The 23,960-nt window shown below is 41.6% G+C and overlaps 1 protein-coding gene across 1 annotated transcript; it reads left to right on the top strand.

Annotated features, from left to right (window-relative positions):
* Positions 1-507: 507 nt before the first annotated feature.
* Positions 508-23,007, top strand: angpt2b (angiopoietin 2b). The gene is made up of 9 exons (XM_084920001.1): positions 508-1,414; positions 8,083-8,238; positions 8,925-9,046; positions 10,922-11,154; positions 11,397-11,521; positions 14,672-14,773; positions 18,362-18,528; positions 21,440-21,570; positions 21,837-23,007. The coding sequence occupies exons 1-9, from the start codon at positions 1,097-1,099 to the stop codon at positions 21,995-21,997; spliced, it is 1,515 nt and encodes a 504-aa protein (XP_084776127.1). The 5' UTR covers positions 508-1,096; the 3' UTR covers positions 21,998-23,007.
* Positions 23,008-23,960: the final 953 nt, after the last annotated feature.

The raw sequence follows: 23,960 nt of genomic DNA, 5'->3' as shown, positions 1-23,960 counted from the left end.
TAATAGGCTTGTTTCTGCTAGAAGAATTCATGTTTCATTTAGATTGTAAATAATCTGAATGAAAGACTGAGCAAATATCAGTTTAGCCAACAACTGAAAGCAAAACAGTCATCGTACTGCAGGGTTTGAAAACACCAAACTAGTATTAATCAGTACTGCAACATAACAAACGTGATTCCTAATCAAAAGATAAGAATTTGACATAGTCAGTTTTTTGTATAGTTTCGGGTAAACATGTTCTTTACCAAATGATAATTGACATGCCAGTAAAACGGTTTTAAATTAAAAAGACATAGGAAGTGGAGAGAAGGAAAGAGAGAATGGGAAGGAGCAAAAAGTTTTCAAAGAGAGTTCCTAGTTTTTTGGCTCTTGTGGTGAGCTGTGTGTAATTTTTGCAGCTTCCTCTTCTAACCCCCCCTGCAAACAGGAGTAGCGCAAGAGGGAGGGAGAAAGTAAAAGAGGGAAGGGTGGTTGACTGATTATGTGCTCAAGAGGTGTGTGTGGTGAGGTACACGGCTCTCTCTCTCTCTCTACTGCTTTAAGAGCTTTACCGCTTCAGCCAACATCCTGAAGCAGGCCTCTCTTCACTCCTCTCCCCTCTCTCATCCAGACCAATGTATGGACTCCAGGAGCTTGAGTAGACGGCAGTGAGGAAAGCAACTTTTCAAAAGAGAGATAAACGGTGGGAGGGAAGTCTGCTGTTGGCTTCCTGGGCTGAGCTGCATGTGCTGGCTGGCCGGGTGTTGGAGTTACAATAGGAAACAATTGCCTTTTTTCCTGTGTGTGTGTGTTTTTGTATCCACCCCTCACAAAGAACAGCTGGACTACGAACTGGACTGGAGAAAGACTTCTGGATGCAGCAGCAAAGTGGAGGATCAGCCAAAAGAGGACAAGTGAAAGTGATAAAAAAGAGGCTGGAGCAGCAGGAGTTGGACTGAGAATACAGGAAGAAGACAGAGGCAGAGCATTCAGGGACAGAAAAATATAAAAAGGGCAAAAGGAGAAATTGATCTCACTCCCTTGCCAGTTCTCCCAGGTGTGGTGGAACCTTCTTCCATCTCTCTTCTCCCATCCCTTTACCTCTCTTGACCCTGACATGGGCCGCCTGCTGGCCCTGACCTTCACCTACCTGGCCTATGTGCTGGCCATCGCGATTGCCTCAGAGCGCCAGCAGCACCGTGTGCAGCACGGCCCCTGCAGCTACACTTTCATCCTCCCTGAGGTGGAACACTGCCATCCCTTAAAGGACTTCCAGGTCACAAATATCCTGCAGAGGGACTCCCCACCTGAGGCCGAGCCCGATACAAGCCAAACCAAGCAGAGCAAGGCCCAAAAGGAGAGGCCTTCCTGGCAAGAGAGGAAGCTGCAGAGTCTGGAGAGTGCCATGGAGAATAACACTCAGTGGCTGCAGAAGGTAAGGTTTCTGAACTGTTGACTAAGCCGACCACTTCCTCCTGCCACACCGTGTTCTTCTTGTCTTTTTTTGTAATGTCGCTTTCAGCTCGCAGATCTTCAAACAAAATGCTGTAGAAGCACCGGATGTCCACAGAGTGCTCCATCCGATAACATCTGTTGACAAGCCCTCATTATTGATAAGTTCACTGCTTAGCTGGGATTTCCTGGATGCTTGCTGTATGGATATCTGGCTCCATGACAATACCTAGTGTATGAGTGTGTGTCTGAATTTAAGACCACTGGGATGTCAGAACTCCCTGTTGCATGCAAGTGGAAGAAGAATGGATAAAAAAAAGTTTTATAATATCATGCCAAATATGTCTCACATGGTTAAACCTTCTAAATGAGTGTTTTCGCCCCCACAGGCAACAAGTATACAAAACTTCTACTCTTGACTCATGTTTTAGTGGATTTATGAGCCACAGTCAACTCAAATGCTCTCTGTTCCAAACCCAATGTACATAAAAACAGTATCATCTTTTCTTAGTAAGACGGTGTTGGACACATTTTGGCATTTGTCCTCATTGGATTGTTAGCCTTTGTAGCTCCGGTTGACTCAGATTATGACTGAGTAAAATGAAATGATGTAATGTAAAATGGCTTCACAGTGGAGTTTCCATTCCTAAGGTTATCTGGGCAGAGAATCAGTGTTGGGCCATTGTTTTGGACAGACTGACTGAGTGAGTGACTGACAGGTCACCCCTCTCCACCCATCTGTCTATTCTCGTCTCCATCTCCGCCAGTATATTTATGGTATGCGTTAATCCTCAGTTTGATTATAAGAATTTGTGTTGGGTGTTTAGACTGGCCGACTAAGTGCAAACACATATCTGAGGATATGAAAATGTGGTTTTGTGAATGCCAAAATGTTTCGTCCGTTCCTGTCACTTCACCCTTCCCACCATATACACTCATTTTTAATTCTTTCCTTTCCCTCCTGATAATTCTTTTCCATCCAACTTTGTCATTTCTATCCGCACCTCTGATGTGATGAATGTGTCTCATCGATCATGAGCTCTCAAAACCTTCTCCTATCCTGCTCACATTCACCTGAAACGGAATCGAAACACACACATGAAAGCACACACTGATATACCCCTGTGTATTCGCTCTGCGTGATACTCCATCTATAAACTGGAGTCACGCCTTCCATAGGAAGCATCTCGTGGGGTCATATTATAAATATATACGTGTGTGTTTGAAATATGGAAAAAGGAAGAAAAAAACACTTTGTCCTCACGCGTATTATTCCTGCCTGCAGTTTACAAAGCTCGAGCTGAACTGTAGAATTTAAATCTTCACATGCTGCTCTCATCTTGGACTCATCTTGGACTCTAACTTTCCACTTTCTCCACCAGAGATGTGATATAAGCGGCTATAAACAAGAAGCAGTAAAACAATCCCACAACATATACAGAAAAGCCTCTGCTGACACACATCGCGCTCCGTTGCCAACATCCTCCACATAACGTCTGGAATGAAACTAAACGATCCAACATTTCAACAAGTAACCCCCAGCAGACTAAACTGATGCATAAATGATCAAACTGTAGCTGGGATTTCAACAAAAACACAGCATTACTCTAGAGAGACCTTTCTTTTCAATTGCACAAGGGTACGCTGAACTTTGACCCCAGATGGCAAAGCTTTTTCATCACCTTGTGAGGCTCATTAAGCCTATCTGCATTCTGCAGGTTTTGGAGGAACGTGGTGGTATGGATCTGGGAGAGCTTCAGGCACATGTATGAGTGTGCGTCGGTGTTTCTGTGAAACCTACGATCTCCCTCAAAGCTCCCCTGGGATGCTACGACCCTTACTGTGAGCTTTCTACCAAAACCCTATGAAAGAAAACACACACCCACGCATACAGATTTAGGAGCACACACACACACACACACACACACACACACACACACACACACACACACACACACTAATCCACCATGTTCCACAGAGTAAACTCTGAGTGAAGTCCAACAGGACTGTATTAATGCTCCAGATTCCTCCTGGTGTTTCCAAGAAGAAACTGGTGTTTGCTTTCTTTTGGAACAACCCCCAACATCACCCCCATCGTGTCCCTTTTGCCCTCTGCTGCCCTGAGGGCTTGGCTGCTTTTGTTAGTGTGTTTCAGAGGCTGTGGTTATTATGCTAATAATACTGTAGAAATATTGCACAGATCAAGGTAGCTAGCTGACCACTGGTGACCTGATATTTTGGCTGCTCAATATTTCATTAAACCAAAGTATTTCTACCACATTACTTACATCACTTGATTGGGCTCCATTAACTTTCATAGACTTACACACATTTTTCCTTCGTAAGTGGTCTGATTCTGACTGCTGAATTATTAAATCTTAAGTGCTCATCTCAATTACAAAGACACAGTTTCACTTATGCTGCAGTTTTGTTTAGTTGAGTTTTTCTTTTTCTTTACCACAGTCTGTGGGTGTCTTGGCAGTCTTCACAGCAATAAATAAAGTGACACTGAGACAAGAATAAAATTCTGCCCTCATGCTACTGGCTGTGTTGGTGCTTTGAGCTAAATTGTAATGTCAGGACCCCAGCTGTCCGATTTATCCAGTAATAGATCCAGACATTGCAGTCAAAACTACAAAGGTTAGTGTTGTCATGGTGTTAAAGGAAAATTCAGGGTATCTCCGAAGTTACTGGGATGCATTTTTGGACTTTCTAAAAATATACCTATCCCTAAAAAAATATTGCATTAGCTAACATCTGGTAGCATGCTTCTGTTCTTGGTACCAGACCCATCATTAGAAAAACATACATACGAGCATAAGATGGAGAGATGAGCATCACCCTGCAGCAGATAATAATGCAGATATCAGTGACAACAGATACACCACAGGTTAAGCCAAACACAGGATGAAGGGTGGAGCTGATGTAGAGGTGGGTTGCAAAGTGGCTTGGAGTTGTCCCGCAGCTGGAGATAAACAGATCTGCTGGGACCACAGTTGAACTAATGCTGTTCAACATTGCTGCCAGTCCATCTATTAACTACTAAGATGTGAATAACATGATGAAAAATCAAAAAGTCTGGATTCATCAGGTGGATGTGTCTGCTTTTTTCTTGACAAGCAGGAACTGCCAACCCCAGGTGAAAAACAAAATCAGCAGCCACATTGATTTATATTCTTTGTCGTTGCCCTGTTCAACCTACAGAACATGGTGTCAACCAGGTGCAAATATTTTAACAGACGTTGCTGCAGTGTGAAATGCATCTAGAGTTTTTGTACACTGCACAGCTTAAACAGACTCTCTGTCTCTTCCATTGCATAGAGGTGGTGGCAGAAAAAATCTGTATGATTAAAGAGCAAGTCACAAAAGTTACACAGAGAAGTTTCTGTTTACTTTTTTAGGTTGAAAATAGATTTCTAGATTTCTGCTTTTGCACTGATATGGCCGTCAAATCACTATTTCCATTCTCGCAGTCGTACCCATCCTGTTGTGCCTCCGTCTATCATCGTCATTTGCCAAAACAACGTGCACACATGTTTCCCCTCCCTTCTGCAATTGTAACCAAGAACAAATGCGTCCATTTGCTCAGCAATTAAGATATCAGGGAAGTCCTATGATTTTCTCAGCACCGATCCCTTCTCTCTTTCGTATACACAATAAAACAGAATTATGTTACATCCCAAAAGCAATTTATCTGGCTGCATAGTGCAGCGAGCGACAGAGCAGCAATTAATGCATTTGGCAGAAGGGGGATGGAGTACATCAAGACTTCTGAATTGAGCTCTGGAAGAAAGGATGTAATAGGAACACTTTGGACAGGCAGGCTGATAGCAGCCCTGAATGCATAAGGCTGATTACGATGCAGGGATCTTTGGTTCTTCTTTGGAGTCTGCTTTAATCCGCTTGGTAATCTCTTCATAACCTTCATTATGAAGGGATTTTCCTTCTTTCTTTTTTCCCCCCTGCTGTCTCAGTTGTCCTAAAGTAGTAAAATATGAGGGAAGGATTTATAGAGAAAGATTGAAGGGAGACACTTTAAAAGAATGGGAAAGTTCAAGAGACAAAGAGAAAGATTACTAGCAAGCAAACAGTTTGAGTGCAGATTCATCTCTATTATCCCACTTAAATTAGTTTTTTTTAATCTTAATAGAAAGAAAATGAATTATAATGACCCCATTCCTCCACAAAATCTTTTGGGCAAAGAAACAAACAAGCAAACAAATAAACCACCAAACAAACAATTGTCTGGTTTGAATTCCCTTCGATTTTTGTGGATAGCCACTCATTAGCTGGATAATTTTGAGTGCTTTCTCCTTAGAGACTTAATTTTCCACTTGTGTGGTTTAATGAGTACAGTCTGATCTTTTCTCCCCAGAAAAATCATAAATATTAATGTTCTCGAGTTCGATATTCTACTCTGCTTTATTGCAAAAGGCACAGGCCATTGCCCGTTAAACGTCAAACAAAATTGTATCATTCACAGTAGAAAAAGTGAAATTGGACTTCCTGATGCCGTTTTCTCAAACAGACCACATTAATAAGAAAATCTATTTATTGGAACAAGATGGATGTCATCCTATTTTTACTCCCGGTGTAACATATGATGGGTTTTAGCCAATGCTTCTTTCTCGGTGCTTGTGATTGATTACAGAGTTTAGGTGACTATCCCTGAAGTCCTGCTCATGAATATCTTGATGTCAAACTCCCAGTATATGCTTTCACTTCTCTTTCTGCATACCCACTGAAATGCCTATATATTCCATCATTTTATGAATGTTAGGTGATTGGCCTGAGGTAAACCTGTAGATGGATGGATAGATGAGTGGAAATACACTGCAAATGCCCTGGGGATACTAAATTCTGTGACTCCATCACAGTGTCTGAAAAGATTGAGGTAAAAAAAAAAGGGCACACGACTTCAAGGTTCAGTCTTTCATACTGCATCAATGTCCTAGTGAATACATAAAGCACATTGCCTGCTAAAATCAAGCAGCAATCCCTTGGGGCTAAAAAATGAATTGTCAAAAAACTTCCCCTAGTGGCCATTTGAGGCCAGCTTCAAGTAAATCTGTAAGCCCTCATAGACTTTTGTGTTAAAATGCTCAACTTCAGCCACTAAAATAACCTTTTACAGCCTGGCAGTAAATACAGTGCTCATCTGAACACAGATCATGCCCCAGGGCCGTGCAGCTATCTATTTCCTTATGCGGTCGATCATTATCTCTCTACTCTTAATAACACAAAGAAGTGAAAGATTTCTTCCAAATCTCTCAACAAAGTCATCCACTAGTGTCCTGCACTCCTCCTCCTGCTCATCACTTAATAACTTAGAGTTGTACTGAAAGTCTGAGGTGTACAAGATGAACAGGAATGGAGACAGCACCCTGTGAGGCACCAGTGCTGCACACCACCAAATCAGACAGAGCCCAATCTCTGTTACTGTGTCCTGCCTGTCAGGTAGTCAGTAAGCCATGAGATGGTGGACATGTTCATTGATATTTCCTGGAGCCTCTCCATCAGTAGCAGTGGATGAATAGTATGAAATGCACTTGAGAAATCAAGGGATGTGATCCTTCTTACTATTTAGATGGGAGTAAACCCTCTGCAGTATGTGGATGATTGTATCTAGATTTGTTCTGTATGTAACTGTGGAAGGCCAAGAGAAGTTATTCCATGCATTTTCAGTAGGACCAAAACTAGTCTCTCCAGTACTTCTGTTGCATATAATATGAGGGCAACTGCTCGATAGTCTTTAAGCTCTGATAGTGTTGACTTCTCTGGTGCAAGAACCAGACAGGATGTTTGCTATCTACTCCTTCTTCAAAATGGCGTCATAAATGGCGTCAGGATCACAGACACAAGGCAAGCACCAGGAGGAGGCCAGGAGTCTTAGTTAAGTAGGGGGAGGAAGGGGAAGAAGAGGAGAAAGGAAAAAAAATCAGTAAAGGTAGTGAGTGTGTGTGGAGGGCTGTGAACTAAACCTGCAAATGAGGTAAAAAGGTTTACCTCATTTGCCCTCTCCGGGTTGCTCACTGGTTGTCTGTCTGTCACCTTAAAACCAGGGATTTGTTTTTCATTCTTCTCATTCTGCTCAACTTTAACCTCCAGCTTCCTCCTGTAGGAATCCTTGCATTTCCTCAGCTTCACTCTTAGGTCCCTCTGAACTCTCCTCAGTTCCTTCCAGTCCCCACGTTTAAAGTCTTTCTTCTTCTTATTCAGGAGCCTTTTCAGGCTACTAGTGATCTGAGGATTATTGTTCACAACTGCATGGATTGGATTTTTGCAAGGCCTACATTAAGTGTTGTGACTACTTTGATTGACCGATGTGCCATACACACAGCTTCCTATGCTATTTACTGGCCACAGCTGCCAACAAAGGCAGCTGTAGCTGGTAGTCAACTACTGTCTGAGAGTCTTCACCTCTGCCATTTCCAATCACTTTGCTCACAACTTAGCACTCGACTCCCTCTGGTCTAAATGTGGTGGTTCTGACTCCATAAAATTAAAATGCTAATACTGAGGCTTCACAATTTCCACAAACTAATGGGTGACTTCATGGTGGCCACCTCCATCCTTCATATGCAGTGCATGGATAAAATCTGATTATTACCAACACAGAATGAGAAAATTATCAGCCTGTTCTCCTCACAGCTGGAGAACTTCATCAACGAGAACGTGCGCTCCGGGGTGGAGGAAATAAAGAGAACTGCGGTACACACCCAGACAGCTGCCATGCTCGAGATGGGAACCAACCTCCTCAGCCAATCAGCAGAGCAGACTCGTAAACTGACAGATGTTGAGACCCAGGTAAGCCTATCAGCAAAGACCAGAGCGAACCTATTTGCAGCCAGTCCAAATGAAAAACTGTGGGGGCCACACCCGTGCAAAAACAAATGATGTCACTTGGGAAACGCTCGGTGAACAGCTAATTAAATGTAAATCAGATGTAACCTGCTGAGAAGCCATGCCCAAAGGTGGCGGGAAATGCTCTTAAACAGCTGGTATTTGGTCCTGCAGGCTCTTGATTGACACAGTGAGTCGAGCTTTGCGTCTGACAACAAGCCAATTAAAACACAAAGCTTGGTAGCACAACACAGATGTGTCTTCAATTATGCCACAGATTTTGTTATTACAGACCAGGCTGTTTTTGGTCCCGTTGCTTTCTTTCTCTCTTATCAAAGCTGATATAAAATTTGCAACCTGTGCAAATAATCCGAGCAGCTTTGTTCAAGTTTTTGTTTTAACCGCGACTTCAAAACATGTCACAGGTGCACATGAGATCATCCTTGCTTAAGTTTTGATTATAAGATCAAAGAAGGCAATTTCACGAGCTTTGTGATGGACAGTTTATCCCCAAGGGTCCTTTTTATGAATTCCCGGCGAGCGCCCTTTATTTTTCCACTCCACATCTCTCACCGTTCTCATTCGATCTTCTTTAATGTGTGATAGATTTTTTTTTCTTGCTTATTGTTTTTTTTTTTATCAATCTATAGGTGTTAAACCAGACAAGCCGCCTGGAGATTCAGCTACTTGAGTACTCACTCTTCACTAACCGGCTGGAGAAACATATACTTCTGCAGACTCAAGAGATCTCTCGCCTCAGTGATAAAAACAGGTGAGAACACATACACACACACACACTTCTCAAAAGACATTTGAGCACATTTTAGAGCACTTGAAAATGCGTCATCAGTAAAACCCTCCCTAGAACTGTACGTACGATAATGTGTTTTTCTTTAATTTTTTAAAAATCTGTCTGTAAGACTTGGTTCGTGCTAGTTTTTCCTTTGCTAATGAAATAAGATGAAACATAAAAAAGCAAATACTCCTTTGAAAAAGAATGCTTTCTCAGGAAAAGGCCACTTCATGGGTATTTTGAAAGGGAGACTATAAAAGCCCCGCAGAGATTAATGCACTGTATATGCACATGCATAAACTGGCCCTTCCCATACTGCAACTGCAAAGAAATATGTTGAATGAGCTCATCAATTGTGAACTAGAGGGCAATTAGACATAATGCACATTGTATAAGCGTGTGTGTTTGTGTGTGTTTGCTAGTAAATGGGCAGTGCAGTTAGGAGGGGTTTCCCTTTCTTCTCTCTAGGAACACAGGGTCAAGTAAAGGCCAGAAGGTTAAGGGCTGGGCTCTGGGTGGATTGAAAGGGAGCCAGTTTTCTTTCTTTCTTTCTATCCGCTTGTTTATCATTCCATCCATCTCTACCAAGTGTGACCAACAGAGAACACAGTCCTCCAGCGTTCTAGCACCTGTTACACATCTGGCCCCGCTCGACCCCCCGTTCTGCCCTTCGGCCCTCATCTTTCAAGACGGTGACGCGGATCAGACGTGTAGATAAAGAATCCGTCTTGACAAGGGTAAACTCCATGACAGGGTGCATGAAATTAGAAATGTAATAGCAGATTTGCGGAGAGGCAGCTGTGGAATGAAAGGGAAATAAGGGCTCCACTGGTTGGAGGAGGCTACTGCTGCTGAGCCTTAAGGGCATGGGGCCAGTTTTTGAACTGCTGCCAAGCTAAGAAGGGGCAGAGAGGCATGTTTGTTTTCATAGGCATTACATGTGAACTAGTATTGGCAGGAAGTACAGCACACTGCAGCAAGACTAATACCAGTGTATATTTTAGAATAATAATAGTAAATAGCAGAATATCATAACCAGAACAGTATAATTGCCCAGGTCGCACAAGAAATGTTCCGTCAACTTACACAATCATTGAAACATTGCTGTGCTGCCTTTAAGCCATGCTTTGCACTGTGATTGAAGCAAAGCACCCATAATGGAGAACAATTTCTCATCGAGTGTTTTCCCACAAAGCAAAAAAATAAAATGGAAGTGAGTGAAAAGAAAAAAAAATTGGTTTCGATTGATCCAGTTTTCTTTCCCGGCCACATACTGAGCTGCTGCCTAAAGTGGGAGATTGAAGATCCATCTGCGTGTTCACGGAGCTCAGAAGTAGCTTGTTCAATCTAGGTGGCTGGATTGTTTCAATAAATAACTGCTGCAGACTCATTAGTCAAAGCCATAAAGATCAAGCTGCAGGGATTTATGGTGCTCGTTTGGACGTGGGGGTGTGCCACTTGTGTGGCGTGCACGCGCGTGCACACACACACACACACACAATCAGGTTGTTACCTCATTGCTATGATCGAGCAGCTTAGCATGCAGGCCATCTGTGAGTGCTGCTGTGGTACAGGTGTTTATATGATGTTAGCCCAATGAGACTGTGGAGCTGATGTCTATTAGTCATCCTTGTATAAATGTGCAAGTTTGTGCAGTCTCCACTGTGAAAGGTAAATGCTGAAAGGATGGATTCTGCACCCCCCCACGCTTTTAATCTTCATCCTCCAAACAATATGCATTTAACAATGGTGTTAGTGCTGCTTCAGATGTATTTTTTATTTATTTTTTTCCTCTCTTTTCAAGAATGCTCTATAAAGTAGAAGAATTAACTTTCTCTTTCTTTGCTTTGACAGTTTTCTGGAACAAAGGCTCTTAGCCTTGGAGGGTCGGTATGGGAGGGAGCTAAAAAGTCTGCAGAGGGAGAAGCAGCAGCTTCAAGAGCTTCTCGAGAGGCAGAGCCAACTGGTCAGTCAGCTTCAGCACGAACTGGGCAGCTCTTCTCTTAACAGCACCTTACTACAGAGACAGCAGGCCATGCTCACAGATACTGTGCAGCAGCTGCTCGCTGTGGCCAATCACTGCAATGGTAAGCCTTAGTAAGTTTACTGTGCAAATGGCACTATAAATATCAATTTCTAAACAAATATAGCCAAAGGCAGCTTGTAATTAACATCTGAGACATGCTATATATGTACATGCTTACACTGCAGACACAAAAGGCTTAAAGCAGAGTGTAAAGCTGCGAGAGAACTCACATATGGGGTTGGGATTTGTGTGCAAAACCCGTAAGGTTGCCATCTGTAAACATATGTTTGCATGTTTCTTCAGAAATCTCCAATATGCCCAAGGAGGAGCCGCTCAGTTTCAGGGACTGTGCAGAGATCCTGCGATCTGGAGTGAAAGAAAGTGGAATATATAGCATACGCCTCCACAACTCCACACAGACTGTCAAGGTAGTAAGACTTTAAAGGCCACTGGCCTTTTCTTGCAAATATCACCTAACCGACTCTGACATAAAACTTTCTTTTGGTCTGTGTGTCTCACACAATTTAACACTAGAGTTATTTTAACTTGGATTAATTTTACAGTTTTTTTCCCCAACCCAGAGTCATTATTTTGAGCCGCAATAAATACAGGGAGAAAAAAACAAAACTAGTCTGATGTCATGGTAATATACTAGGGATTTGGTGTAGAGGTGATGGAGATGTCATGCTGTGTTACAGAGAGCTAAAATAATAAGCAACAGGAGCATTATGCCCTGCAGGCTTTATGGTGAGCGAGAGTGCACTGCAGAATGCAAAGTCAGAAAAGCCTAAGAGGTACCTCTACTGATCTCAAGTAACTAGCCCTTGGTAAGTCAACCATGACATCCACCAGCAGGCTATTCATATTCTGAGTCACATCTAGCATTCTGGGGATCTTAACTCTCAAAGCCTTACAGGGCAAAAAAGACAGGCTGAAGCAATGTTGTTTTATTCATTATTTTCAGTCTAGTTAGCTGTTGGCACCAACTCCTACTGCCTCTGCCCCCCTCCCCCACCCCCTGTTCTTCCTCTTTATTTCCTGTGGGCAAGGCAGCCAGGTGTTAGGCACTGGTGCCATGTGTTTCCTGCCAACTGGGGCCAGTGTACATTTCCACTGATACAAGTTAGTACTCGTGAAATCATTGCTGCTTTCAATCTATGCCATCTAATTCAAGTTGCAATGTGGCTGGCAAGCTGGGTGGCTGCATAAAAGTGGGGCACATACAAATTGCCCTATTTTCAAAGCCGAAAGCCAGCTTTCTCTACCGGACTACAGACAAAAGGAATACAAGAATACATGTTTAATGCATAAACTGGATATATGAGGCAGATTTAGCGGGCCATCCATTAGGCTCTGTGAATGATGATAATGATTACAAAACCACATAGTTAAGGGTCTGTTTTTTTCTTCTTTTCTTCCTTTTTTGTATCTCTTTTCTGTATGTTTTTGAGAACTCGATTCGTAGAAAGTCCCTTTATCACATTGACCATAAAGTCATTATTATTTTTTTTCTTGAAAATCCTAATGACCCTTGAGCTTCCAGTGCTTTATTGTAATGGATTTGGCCCTGGCATGCCTTCATTGGCCAATAACAAGTCTATTTGGAGTATTAAATATGAATCTGGTCTAAATCAGAGTAACAACCACATTTGGGAAATGACTTAAATTGAGAATTCTATTTCAAGACCCTGTTTTTGTATTCGGTGTGATGCCTTTAAGGTCAGAACATTGGCCTAATGTGCCAGAGTATAATCACACAACACTGCTGGTCTGCTGTGTATTTCAGGGTAAATGAAATTCTCGGAACCATCTGAACACTTTAATTTCTTACTAAAAAAAATTAACCTGCATTGTGGATGCTCATATGCCGTGACTGGTTCTCCCTCAACTGATCTGCCCCTCCCTGAGCCTGGTTCTTTGGGAGCTTTCTTCCTGTTAAAAGGGAGTTTTTTTTCTTCCCACGGTTACCAAGTGCTTGCTCAAAGAGAGTTCCCTGATTTCTGAGGCTTTCTGAGTTGTTATGGTATACAGAACATTGTGGCCACTCTTGTTGTAATTTGGTGCTATATAAATAAAACTGAATTGAATTGAAAATCTGTAGAGGATGGTTCATGACAGATCAGTGAGGTTTTGTTGGTTGAAGACATTCAAGCAACTATTGGTTGTATCCACATTCCAGAGTGTAAGATTGTTTCTGAAACACAACTGTCGCTGACAAAATTTATAATTTGAGGAGACAACATTTTATAGATATTCAAACATAGTGTCAAAGAACACTAGTCCAACACTGCTTTGAGGTATAGTGAGTACAAGCGTTCAATTAAAATGAATCACTGAAGTATCTAATCTTACCACCCATGGGAGAAATTCATTTAGCACACCTGAAGGAGGCTGGAAGAGGTCCAATTAAATACCTCAGATATATAAAGTAAGTCCCTGGACAAGTTTAGATTTCAAGAACTGTCACGAGACAAACAAGTAAAATGAATTCGTATTAGTTTGTCCAAAAATCCATGGAAAAACCTGCAGCCAAGAAAGAAAGAAAGCAGACTGTGTAACCAGAAACGCAGAAGCCTCCTCCTCAGCTGCTACACAAGGGATAAGAGAACATGGGGAGGTGAAGTTTTTTCTTTCCCACCTGGGTCGTATCATTGTGACAACCTTAGACGCAGAGTTCCCGAGGTTTCCGAGGCATGCTTTAAATAACAGAGAGGCTGTGGTGTGTTTTATATCTTCATGTCAATTCTTCACTTAGTGTAGACAGCTTTGGTTCCTTAAGAAGTGACATTTTCAGATTAATCCCTCTTTAAGGATACATAGACTCAGGAAAGATTAGACGTCAGTCTCAGATGGTTTAAAATGGGAAACATAGGGAATACTCAATGTCTGACATACGTTCATCATTTGTATCAATATAGTACTGATACTTCATAGACTATTAAGATGTTTTAGAACTTTTTTTCATTTTTGAATATAAAATAAATACTTTTGTATGTCATTAAATTAAATACGTATTTGCAAAGTAATTCTGCTGCAGGACTACCTGCATTTTAGACTCTTTTAGTTGATTGTTTCGAATTTACAGCATCAGACTTCTTTCTTTTCATTCAGTCTTACTGCCATTTGAAAAAAACATCTCCAATGGATCTGCTCTGCACCAACTTAATGCCAACCAACAATCAGTGACAAGCTGGTTAACAAAGCCAAGCAGTTAGCTGATAAAAAGCCAGAGAGCTCTCACAGCAGCTGGTGGGGAATACAGGATCGGCATTCACCAGGTGGCTTGAAGCAGGAGTCCAAATGAATGTTTTGCCTCTTCTGAATAGAGAACAATCACTATGGCAAATACTCTATGTTCTGTATCAGCTGCAGTTGCTCTGATGCTTCTTTAATTGGATAAAAATGTATTGACGCACGCACAAACTTGAAGGGGACTTAATGTGGTGGTTCTTGGACTACCAAGAACAGGTCTTCTTTAAAGACTATGGAACAGCTTTTGCACAGCACTTCAAATGTACTTCTTGTAGACACTCACCCCTAGGGAATAATAGCTTGTTTTAGCTGTTTTCTATTTGCAGGTGTTTTGTGATATGAAGACCAGAGGCGGTGGTTGGACGGTGATTCAGCACAGAAGAAACGGTTCCGTCGACTTCCATCGTGGGTGGAGGGATTACAAAACGGTGGGTTCCCCAGCCAGATGGCAGGGCCACTTTTAAGCTCAGGTCTTGTGGTATCAGTATTGCAGGACTGGACAGGAGGTTTCAATAACTTTCCACGGGTGCTTTGACACAGAGAGGTGAGGGAAAGCAGCTCGCCTGTGATCCCGGGTGACCCGCGCTTGTTGTATTTGGCCGCCCTTATGTTCTCCACAGCCCCCCCCATGTTATTGCACCTGCTCTCACTCCCTGTCCCAGCCATACTCCCACACATCCACATAAACAAAAATGCACAAACACACACACACTCACATGTCACGCAGCACTATTATTTGCATCCATCCTCAGATTCCCCAAAGCCTTCCTGTGCAGGGATATAAGTGCGTTGATGAAAGAAACCGAATTTCCAAATGCAAAGACCACCCTAAAACAAGCTGGATACCATACAATTGCGCTTGAGAGACTGTGAAGTTGCTCCAGCGCTTTGGCTGGGAATCGAGCATGTTTTAGCACCTTTGGCTTTCATTTTGCTTGGAATTTAAATAATGCTCTTTTTTTTCTGATTCCATTTACAAAGTGTTGCACAACAAAAAAAAGCCAGTGCTTGTAAAGCTTTTATAGACAAAACAAATTTGGGGTTTTTGACTGAATGGAGGAGCAATTTGTCTTTCACCTATGCCAAGAAATCAATTGTCATTGCTCGGTTTGGAAATTAAATGCACAGCGGAGTGTGACTGCAAACAGAGAGAGTGGGAGAAAGAGTGGAACAAAAAAAGCCTTAAAAACTCTTTGAAGGACAATATTTTTACAAGTGGATGATAAATATTTGGCTCCAGCTGTGGCGTGGGAGGACAGGGGGCCCCTGTAGATGCCAGATAACGTATGAACCATAATGCTTCACTTGCCCTGGTCCACACATAGTATTCTCAAAGAGGTTGTCTCAGAGTTCATCGAATTTTGCACTCAGACCTGCTGGAAAGATAATAAATGTTCCACAGCTCTTTATTTGAAAAAAAAAAAAAAAAAACACAGCAAAAAGCAAGTTTGACAGAGAAACAAGGTAACTTATATTTAAGACATAAACAAGGAGAGACGTATCAGCACCGTCAAAAATGCTATTATGCTTCAATGCTGCTCCTTTGTGTAAATCAAACAATTTTACATGCTGAGAACAAACCCCCAAAAACATTTTCACTAATGCTGTGGGGATCTTTTTTTTTTTTTTTAAGCCAGTCATGTAGCATAACCCAGTCAGTTATGTAGCACCACAAAAGTGAGACCGATGTGTCACGAAAGGACGGGATGTGCCGAGCGCTGACCCTGGGAATTCAATGGACCTGGCCGAGTCGCACCGAGCTGTTTTCACCTCCTCGAAACAGTCCTTGGTGTTCCACCCGACGCTAGGAGCATTCCAGAATAGCTTTTTTTGTGTGTGTGTGTTTGTTTGGGGTTTTTTTGCAAAGAGCACACGAGGGGGGCAGCAAGTCAGACACAGGAACTGCATTGAACATTGAACAGTGGTGAATAAAAAAGAAATTACCTGTGCAGACCAAATGCCTCGCTTCTGAAATGCTCCCATTTTGGGCTGAAGCCCAACAGGAGATGGCTCAGAATCGCATGGCAGATGTAACACGACAGACCCACGCCCAGTGTTTTCTCATGGTGACACACAGATGGTATCTGACAAAACTGGGCTTTTCTGCAAGCCATTTCATTCCCCCATATTTAGCAGTTTGTGCTCAGTTACAGACTATTATTTGTATTATTTCTTCTTAGCACTATCGCTCACTATTTCCTTACTTTTTGTTTAATCCTCTACTCCTTATGGAATATAGGACTTGGACAGTTTGTCTCCACATCACATCCTGTGCTCTCTGAAAGTTATTTTGGCGATTGGGTCGGCAGCTTTCGGTTTATCCATGAAAGATTGCCTCCATATCTGCTTGGGGCATCCTCTTCTTTGCTTTCCTTGGGCTTAATTGTGCCACTGAGGATTTAAGGAAAAGGCAATTGTTATTTAGAAAAGTGAAATAACTGACTATAGTTTATACAGTACAGTGAATACTAAAATTACTGTAACCATCAAATTTAAAAGTAACGTTTGTAATGAGCAATGTCGCCTTGATGTTTCTGGAGGTCACTTGATTTTGGTAGTACTACCCGAATCTTCACTGTCACTCTGTATCCTCACAGGTCTTCTAGCCCATGCCAAAGGACTTTAATGAGTGAGTTTCCTCTGTTTTAATTTTTCAGGAAACTCTGCTAAGGATAGTGAGTTCCAGCACAAACAGATATTTGGTGGTTTTAAGGGACACAGGGTCCTCTAGAAACTCTATTTGTTTGCTTTGACTGACTCTTAGCTGCACGTTAGTGGCCATGCAGAGAAGACCTGCAGGTGTGCTGTGCTTCTCTTCACCTTTAACAATGATTATGTCAGTAGTTATGTCAGTGGCTATTAAGCTAACTATTTATTTGTTAGGATTTTTTCCCACTGTGTGTTTAAGCTGAGTCAGTTTTCTGGCCTGTTTTCTTGATTCATGTCTGTTTATATCAGTTTGGGTCAGTGTAGACCGAGTTTGTTTGTATTTTTTGGGTTATTTTTTTTTTTGTTTAAGCGGTTAATGTGCTGTCTTACTTTATGATCAAGCCTAGATCTGTTTATTTTAACTTCATTTATGGGCACAGACATCATTATTTGACTTTTTGTATGATGGTTTTCTTGTTCTTCGTGCCTGACCGGCTGGGTCTCTCACATTACACCAGTAAAATAATGAGAGAAGAAATGGCTGCTAAGCCTATAAATGCACAGAGATCTCAGTGTGAGGTAGCTGATATCAGTCTGCATTATTTATGAATTCCAGCTATTATTCACTTTTTGCCATTGCTAACTGTTGCACAACTTCTACATTGTACAGTGCTGGGAAATGAAGTGCAGTTAGCTAATGCTAAATTGTTAATGCTATAGAGAGCAGGGCTGATTCTTATATATTGCTTTCCAACTGTACTCGAGCACTTAAAGCACTTTATACCTGTCTCATTCACACACACAGACACACACACGCTCACCTGTGCCTTTTTATCTATATCGACACACTCCCATAATGAACACATCAGGAGAAAATCAGGGTTTAGTATCAAGTATCATTTGGCATGTAGACTGGGAAGCAGCCAGGGATCGAACTACCAACCAGTGTTATATTTTAGGCAGTGGAGTGTGTTTGTGTTTGAAGGTTTTGTATAATTTATTGCTGTGTATCAATAATAATAAAAATATTGTTATTGTCCAGGTCTAAAGTTCAAACAAACAGCCTACAAACTCACAAAGCCAACTGTTATTTTAATTTGTATTTTACATTTGCTTGTGGAGATTTTGTGCTTTGGGATTTTGAAGTAAATTAACATGTCAGCTGACCAGTCTTTAGCTTTGGGAGTTGAGTATTTCACTTCCTTTATTCAGTCTTAGCCCATCAGAATGATACGTTTCACTTCTTAAATTGAGGTCCATTTTCATATTAACTCTGAACATACTTGGCAGGCTGCTGATAAAAGCATCCCCCCTTGTTAGGATATTTTCTTTTTTCTATTGTGTCTTTTTCTTTGTGTCTAATCCAGGGTTTTGGAGAGTCGTCTGGGGAACACTGGCTGGGGAATGATATCATCCACGAGCTGACCAGCTCCCAGGATTACAGTCTGCATGTCCAGCTAAGAGACAGAGAGGGGAATGAAGCCTATTCGCATTATGACCACTTCTACATAGACGGAGAGGACAAAAACTACAGGTAACCAAAAAGCATGAACTGTAACTTGTGTTGCTCTAGCTTGCAGCAATGCTTTTCTTGTCTTATTGAATGACTTGGTAATTAGTACATGATTGGGCAAGACTTGACAACATGCCCACTTAAAACACCCACACTCTGATCAAAAATGTAATTTTTTTCTTTTTCCCACTTTCTCAGAAACATGACATGAATAGGATCTTAATGAAGGTGTTTTATTTCAGAAGTCAGTGTAAGTGCTATATTAAGTACAGTGACACCTCTTCAGCTGTCACCTTTGATGCGGGCGCAGGACTCTCGGATTAGAAGCCGTTATCAACGGTTAAAATTCGTCTCTATGTTTTCATTTTTCTGTTTTTTTTTTATCTGCGACCGCTGAAGTGAAGGCAGCAATTGGACTGTTTTTGTTTTAAAAGAATGTCATTCAAAATGATGAGCTAAGTGGAGGGCAAGCGGGCACTTTTAGTTTGCCTCTATTTTTCTTTTCCCATCAATGCACCTGCTGCTTCCCCCTGAAAATCCCCAAAGGGAGCCACATTCACTAGAGTATAACAGGAACACTAAGCAATACCTGCTCGCAGCCAGAAACTGACAACTCACACAAAGCCCTTTGGTAACCCAGCAATCACTAACAAGATTATGTGTGTGTGTGTGTGTGGGGGTGAGGGGGGGGTGAGGTGTGGGAATGCCGAAGCCATGTAGCTTCTAAAAAAGACAGAAATGTAATATAAAGCGACGCAGTGAGGTTAGATTAGATAGAAATTCACAGGAATTTGCCCTTGTTTGGGGAAGATGTTTATGGAGATTGATGCTCTGAGAGATGACAAATCATAATCACATGTGGAGGTATGCTTCCAAGATGCCTAATAGGGCAGCAAAATTGCATTTGCCTGAGTTTCATCCCCATAATTAGCGTGATGAAACGCAGCCTTTCAACATTTAGCTGTAGGCTACACTGTGTGAGTTGAAGCACCTGAGAACATATAACCACGTTCTGTCTAACCAGTTCAATGTGCATCAGATTCAGCTAGCACCCCGAAGAAGCTGGGTTGTTTTTTTTTATTGTAACTCCCCGGCTGGAACTGTGGTGCTATGCAGCTCATCAGCCAGAGTAGTTCTCATCCTCGGTGCATTCGGTGCACTCCCCAGAGCTGCATCAAGGTCTTCACCTAAAACTCAGTAACAAGATTCATACATTAATCATCGATATGACAGACCACCTTTCCCTTCGAGGAAGCCAAGAATAGCTGCACTTATAGCAGGGAAAGTAGTCGACATTCTTTTAGCGTAACTGTATCTCTGTCATTAAGCCATACAATAACAATATAAAAGACAGTCACCTTGAAAAGGGTTAGCCTGTGGTCTGTGGTATTGGTATAATAGCTGAGGGAAAAGAGAAAAAATAAAACACATCTGGAAGTCATGGCTAATGCAAATGTTTTTCGGGGGTGCTGGAGGAGCTGACACCTTCTGTAGGCCACTCTTTCCAGTAGCATATTCTGTAAGCTTGCTGTTGCCATTCTGACTAATTTGATTGGTCCTAATTTGCATCACATCACTGAATTAGCATGAAAAAACCCATCCTCATGCATGGCTGAACCTTTCCCCACATCTCTTGACTGGTCGTGACAGACGGCTTAATCTGGTTCTGCTCACAGATCAGTTGGGTTCTCTCTGTATTGTTGCACCACTATACCTCACAATATAAAGTTTAAGATGAGTATTGTTGGGGAACAAAAAAAAAGTCATTAAATTTAATTGAAATTCTGTTAATGAACTCTGTGCTGTTCTAGCTTTTTTCCTGCCCCCCAGCACCAGCACCATTGTCTCCTCCACCCCCCCTTCGTCTCACGATGTGTTGTCCTGCCCTGTGGTGAACTTACAAATTCAAGAGGAGGATTCTTCACTTAGTCCTCACAGACAGCGTGCCCCAGGCTACAGGGGAGGAGGAGAGGGGGGTCACATAACTCAGGGGAGAGTGTGGCACTAACTAGACAAAATGACAGGGCAGAGGAGATGCCAAACAGCGAGACTGACCTTGTCTGCTCTCTTTAAAGCAGTCGTGATGTGCGCGCACACACACACACTCTCACACACAGATGCGAAATCAGACGCAGAAACGCACACGCACCCAATTGCCGGGCTGGTGTATGAAAATAATTGAGCGAATCAATTTAAGTTGGATAGAGATTTCTTACAGGCGCAGCTGCTTCACAAAGCACAGCATGGAAGAAAAATAATGAGAACTTCTTTAGGTTACTTTCTATACTGATGTTGATACAACAATGGGGTAACAATAGGAATGCTGGAGTCGTACTGTACATATGATAAAAAGGATATGATATTATATTGTGGTATATAACTTTACATATTTCTATTCATCTGTTTCTTTTTTTTTATCTTTGTAAAATAATAAATCGGCAAATTTTATTTGAATTTAATGATGAGCTCGACAGGCTTTCATCCAAAAATACACCCCCTCTTACAGAGTTTCTTAATAAGAAGAAGGAACGGTGAAAGAGAGGAACATCGGATTGTGCCCTCTTTAAGAAGCGGTTTACTAAAACCAAATTGTAAAGTCAGATATTGCCAGAAGCTGTGAAGAATCAAAGTCCGACAAAGGAAAAGTGAACAGTAAGAAGCCAATTCGTCAACCTCATCCTGTTGGTATCCTGTGGTATTATTGAAATACAGACAAGCCGGGTTAGTAAACACAACTGTGCCGTGTTCAGTTTAGCAGAACACGATTGGATTACTTTAGAGATACTGAGCTTCAGCCAGTTTGGGGGCAGTATCCACTCACTGTCATTTGCAGCTGCCAACAAGTTGCCCAACATGGCTTTAAATAATGAATAGGAACGCCTGCAGCTGAGCTTTTTTGCTGAATTTCTATATTCATTTTTTTCCTCTCTAGCCTTCATGCCGAGGGCTTCAGCGGCACAGCTGGACGAACCAGCAGCCTCTCCCACGCTGGAAGCCAGTTCAGCACCAAGGACAGAGACAATGACCGCTGCACCTGCAAGTGTGCGCAGCTCGCGTCAGGAGGTAACGTTGCATCAGTCACCTGCTGTCGCTCAACCCACATCATCTCAATCTGTCTCTCCTCATAACCCGTCTTGTAAAGAAAAAAAAAAAAAAAACAATATCCACTCCCTTGTAAATGTCCTGAAGTGCATTTCATTTCCCTTCTGCGCCAGTATAAAGTTACTGCTGACTTACAGCTGTACATTTGGGTGTTACATTTCATGAGCTTGAATTCAATTAATTCTGACTTTTACCTTGAACTTTTTGCCACACTTCCTCTTCTGCAGGATGGTGGTTTGACGCTTGCGGTCCGTCCAACCTGAACGGCATATATTACCCTGCCTCCTCCAGCGTGGTTCGCTACAATAGTATTAAGTGGTACTACTGGAAGGGTCCAAATGTGATCGCTACCATGACAACCATGATGGTTCGCCCAGCTAATTTCTGATGATGCTGGCATGTACTTGCCACCAGATTGTGAAGTGAATGTCATCACCGTTAAACAAAAATATACAATATCCAAGAAAATGTATATTTTTGGGAAGACACTCAAAGAAGGCTTTCGGTGATTTCAGCTTGTGGACATTTTGGAGGGGTGCTTTAGCAATCGCCTGGGGACATATATTCAGACTCACCGCAAATGACTGTGAATTCCTGAGTGAGGAAATCCACGAACCGGAACTATTCACAAAGGTACTCGGGCTATATTTTAATAAGGATTGTTCAGCTGTGAGAGGAAGGAGACAGAGTATGAGCATGGCTACAGACAAAAGAAAAAATAACACATCACTTTATGCAGTTTAAAAACCAGTTACGCAACCCCTAATAAATGATGAAACTTTAGAAATGTTATAACAAAACTTACTTTTAAGGATGGATAGAAAGTGAGTACATCAGAGAGACAGCTCAGGTTGAGCAGTTTAGAGATAAAGTTAAAAGAGGCGAGGCTGAAATAGTTTGGACGGAGGAGGGACGGTGGATATATCAAACAAGGATGTGGAAGAGGGAGCTGCAAGGCGGGAGGAAAACAGGAAGACCACAGAAGATGTTCATGGGCGCAGAAAAGGAGGACGTGCAGAGCATTGGTGTGCTAGACATAGGGTGAGATGGAGGTAGATGATCTGCTGTGGCTAAAAGATGAAGCGATGAAAACGTTTGTTGTGTATTTGATGTAAGATAATTTGGTGACACTTTATAACAGCCATCATTAATAAAGGATAAATTCATTTTTGTTTATTTTGTACTTTTTTTTTTTACTGCTTAACAATAGAATAATAATGAATCTTATTTACTAATTGATTAATAAGTGGTGTGTAAATCAACCAATCTATGAACATTATCTGCACGGCTATTGTAAAGTTGTAAATGACATTTATAAAATGTGTTACACTTGGTAAAGAAGCACTGTGGAATCTATAACAATAACTTGGATGACTAATTAAACTGGTCTTTATATTACTTAGTCTCTTGTCTCCTGTTATCACTGTTTGATATGAACATCTCTCAGCCTGCCATTACAATGTAAATATTGCTGTTTCCTATGATACCATACATAACGCAATATTTAACTTGCAACATGATTATCTTATTATCTTATTACAACACGAGATAGATAGATAGATAGATAGATAGATAGATAGATAGATAATAAAAAGGAGAACAGAGAAACCAAGAACCCCCCCAAAAATGTCTTGAATGCTTCTGTATTTCATTTCACACTGACTGCTTTGTCAACTTGGATTTGGTGTTTGTGATATCTGTAATGTGCGCAGAGCGAAAGATAACCTATTCTTCAAAGTTTTACCATTGTTCATAAAACAACGCCATAAAGAACAGCAATAATATCAGCCTCTGCCCTCTGCGGTATCTTCAGGCTTTGCCTGCTTCTTTCAACAACCATATTTCATAACGTTTATTTGTGAGAGATTTAGCTGATAAATGTACATCATACTCTTTCACCGCTGTGATTTGCTTTGAAAAATGAAACATTTGAAATAACATCTATAAACAAAGCTGTAAATTACATTTAGACTTTGCCCAAATAGTAAAAACATATACAATTTTACACAGTTCTTTGGTGCCTACAACCCACAGTGCAAAGCTCTCGTCTCCATCTTGCTACATAAAAGTTGAACAGTCCAATAACGCTGAGCCCTGCAGCGCTCATTAAAAAGTGAATGGATGGAGACAGCAGCCACTGTTAACTGGCAGATGACACATGTGGATGATAACTGGCAATCTACAATGTCTGCTAATTCACTGCAGGACAAACAGAGGAAACACTTAATCATCCCATCATATTTGGTTATTGCAATTCCCAAGTGTGATTTATTTAATCTTATGTCACAGAAACAAGCTTTCTTTTACTGTATAATGAGTTAAATAACATGGAAACAATGTCAGTGGAACAT

Source organism: Perissodus microlepis, chromosome 22, assembly GCF_051167445.1.
Source record: "Perissodus microlepis isolate ML-2025 ecotype Zambia chromosome 22, ASM5116744v1, whole genome shotgun sequence".
Lineage (NCBI taxonomy): Eukaryota > Metazoa > Chordata > Actinopteri > Cichliformes > Cichlidae > Perissodus > Perissodus microlepis.
This window is presented reverse-complemented; position numbering and strand designations above follow the sequence as displayed.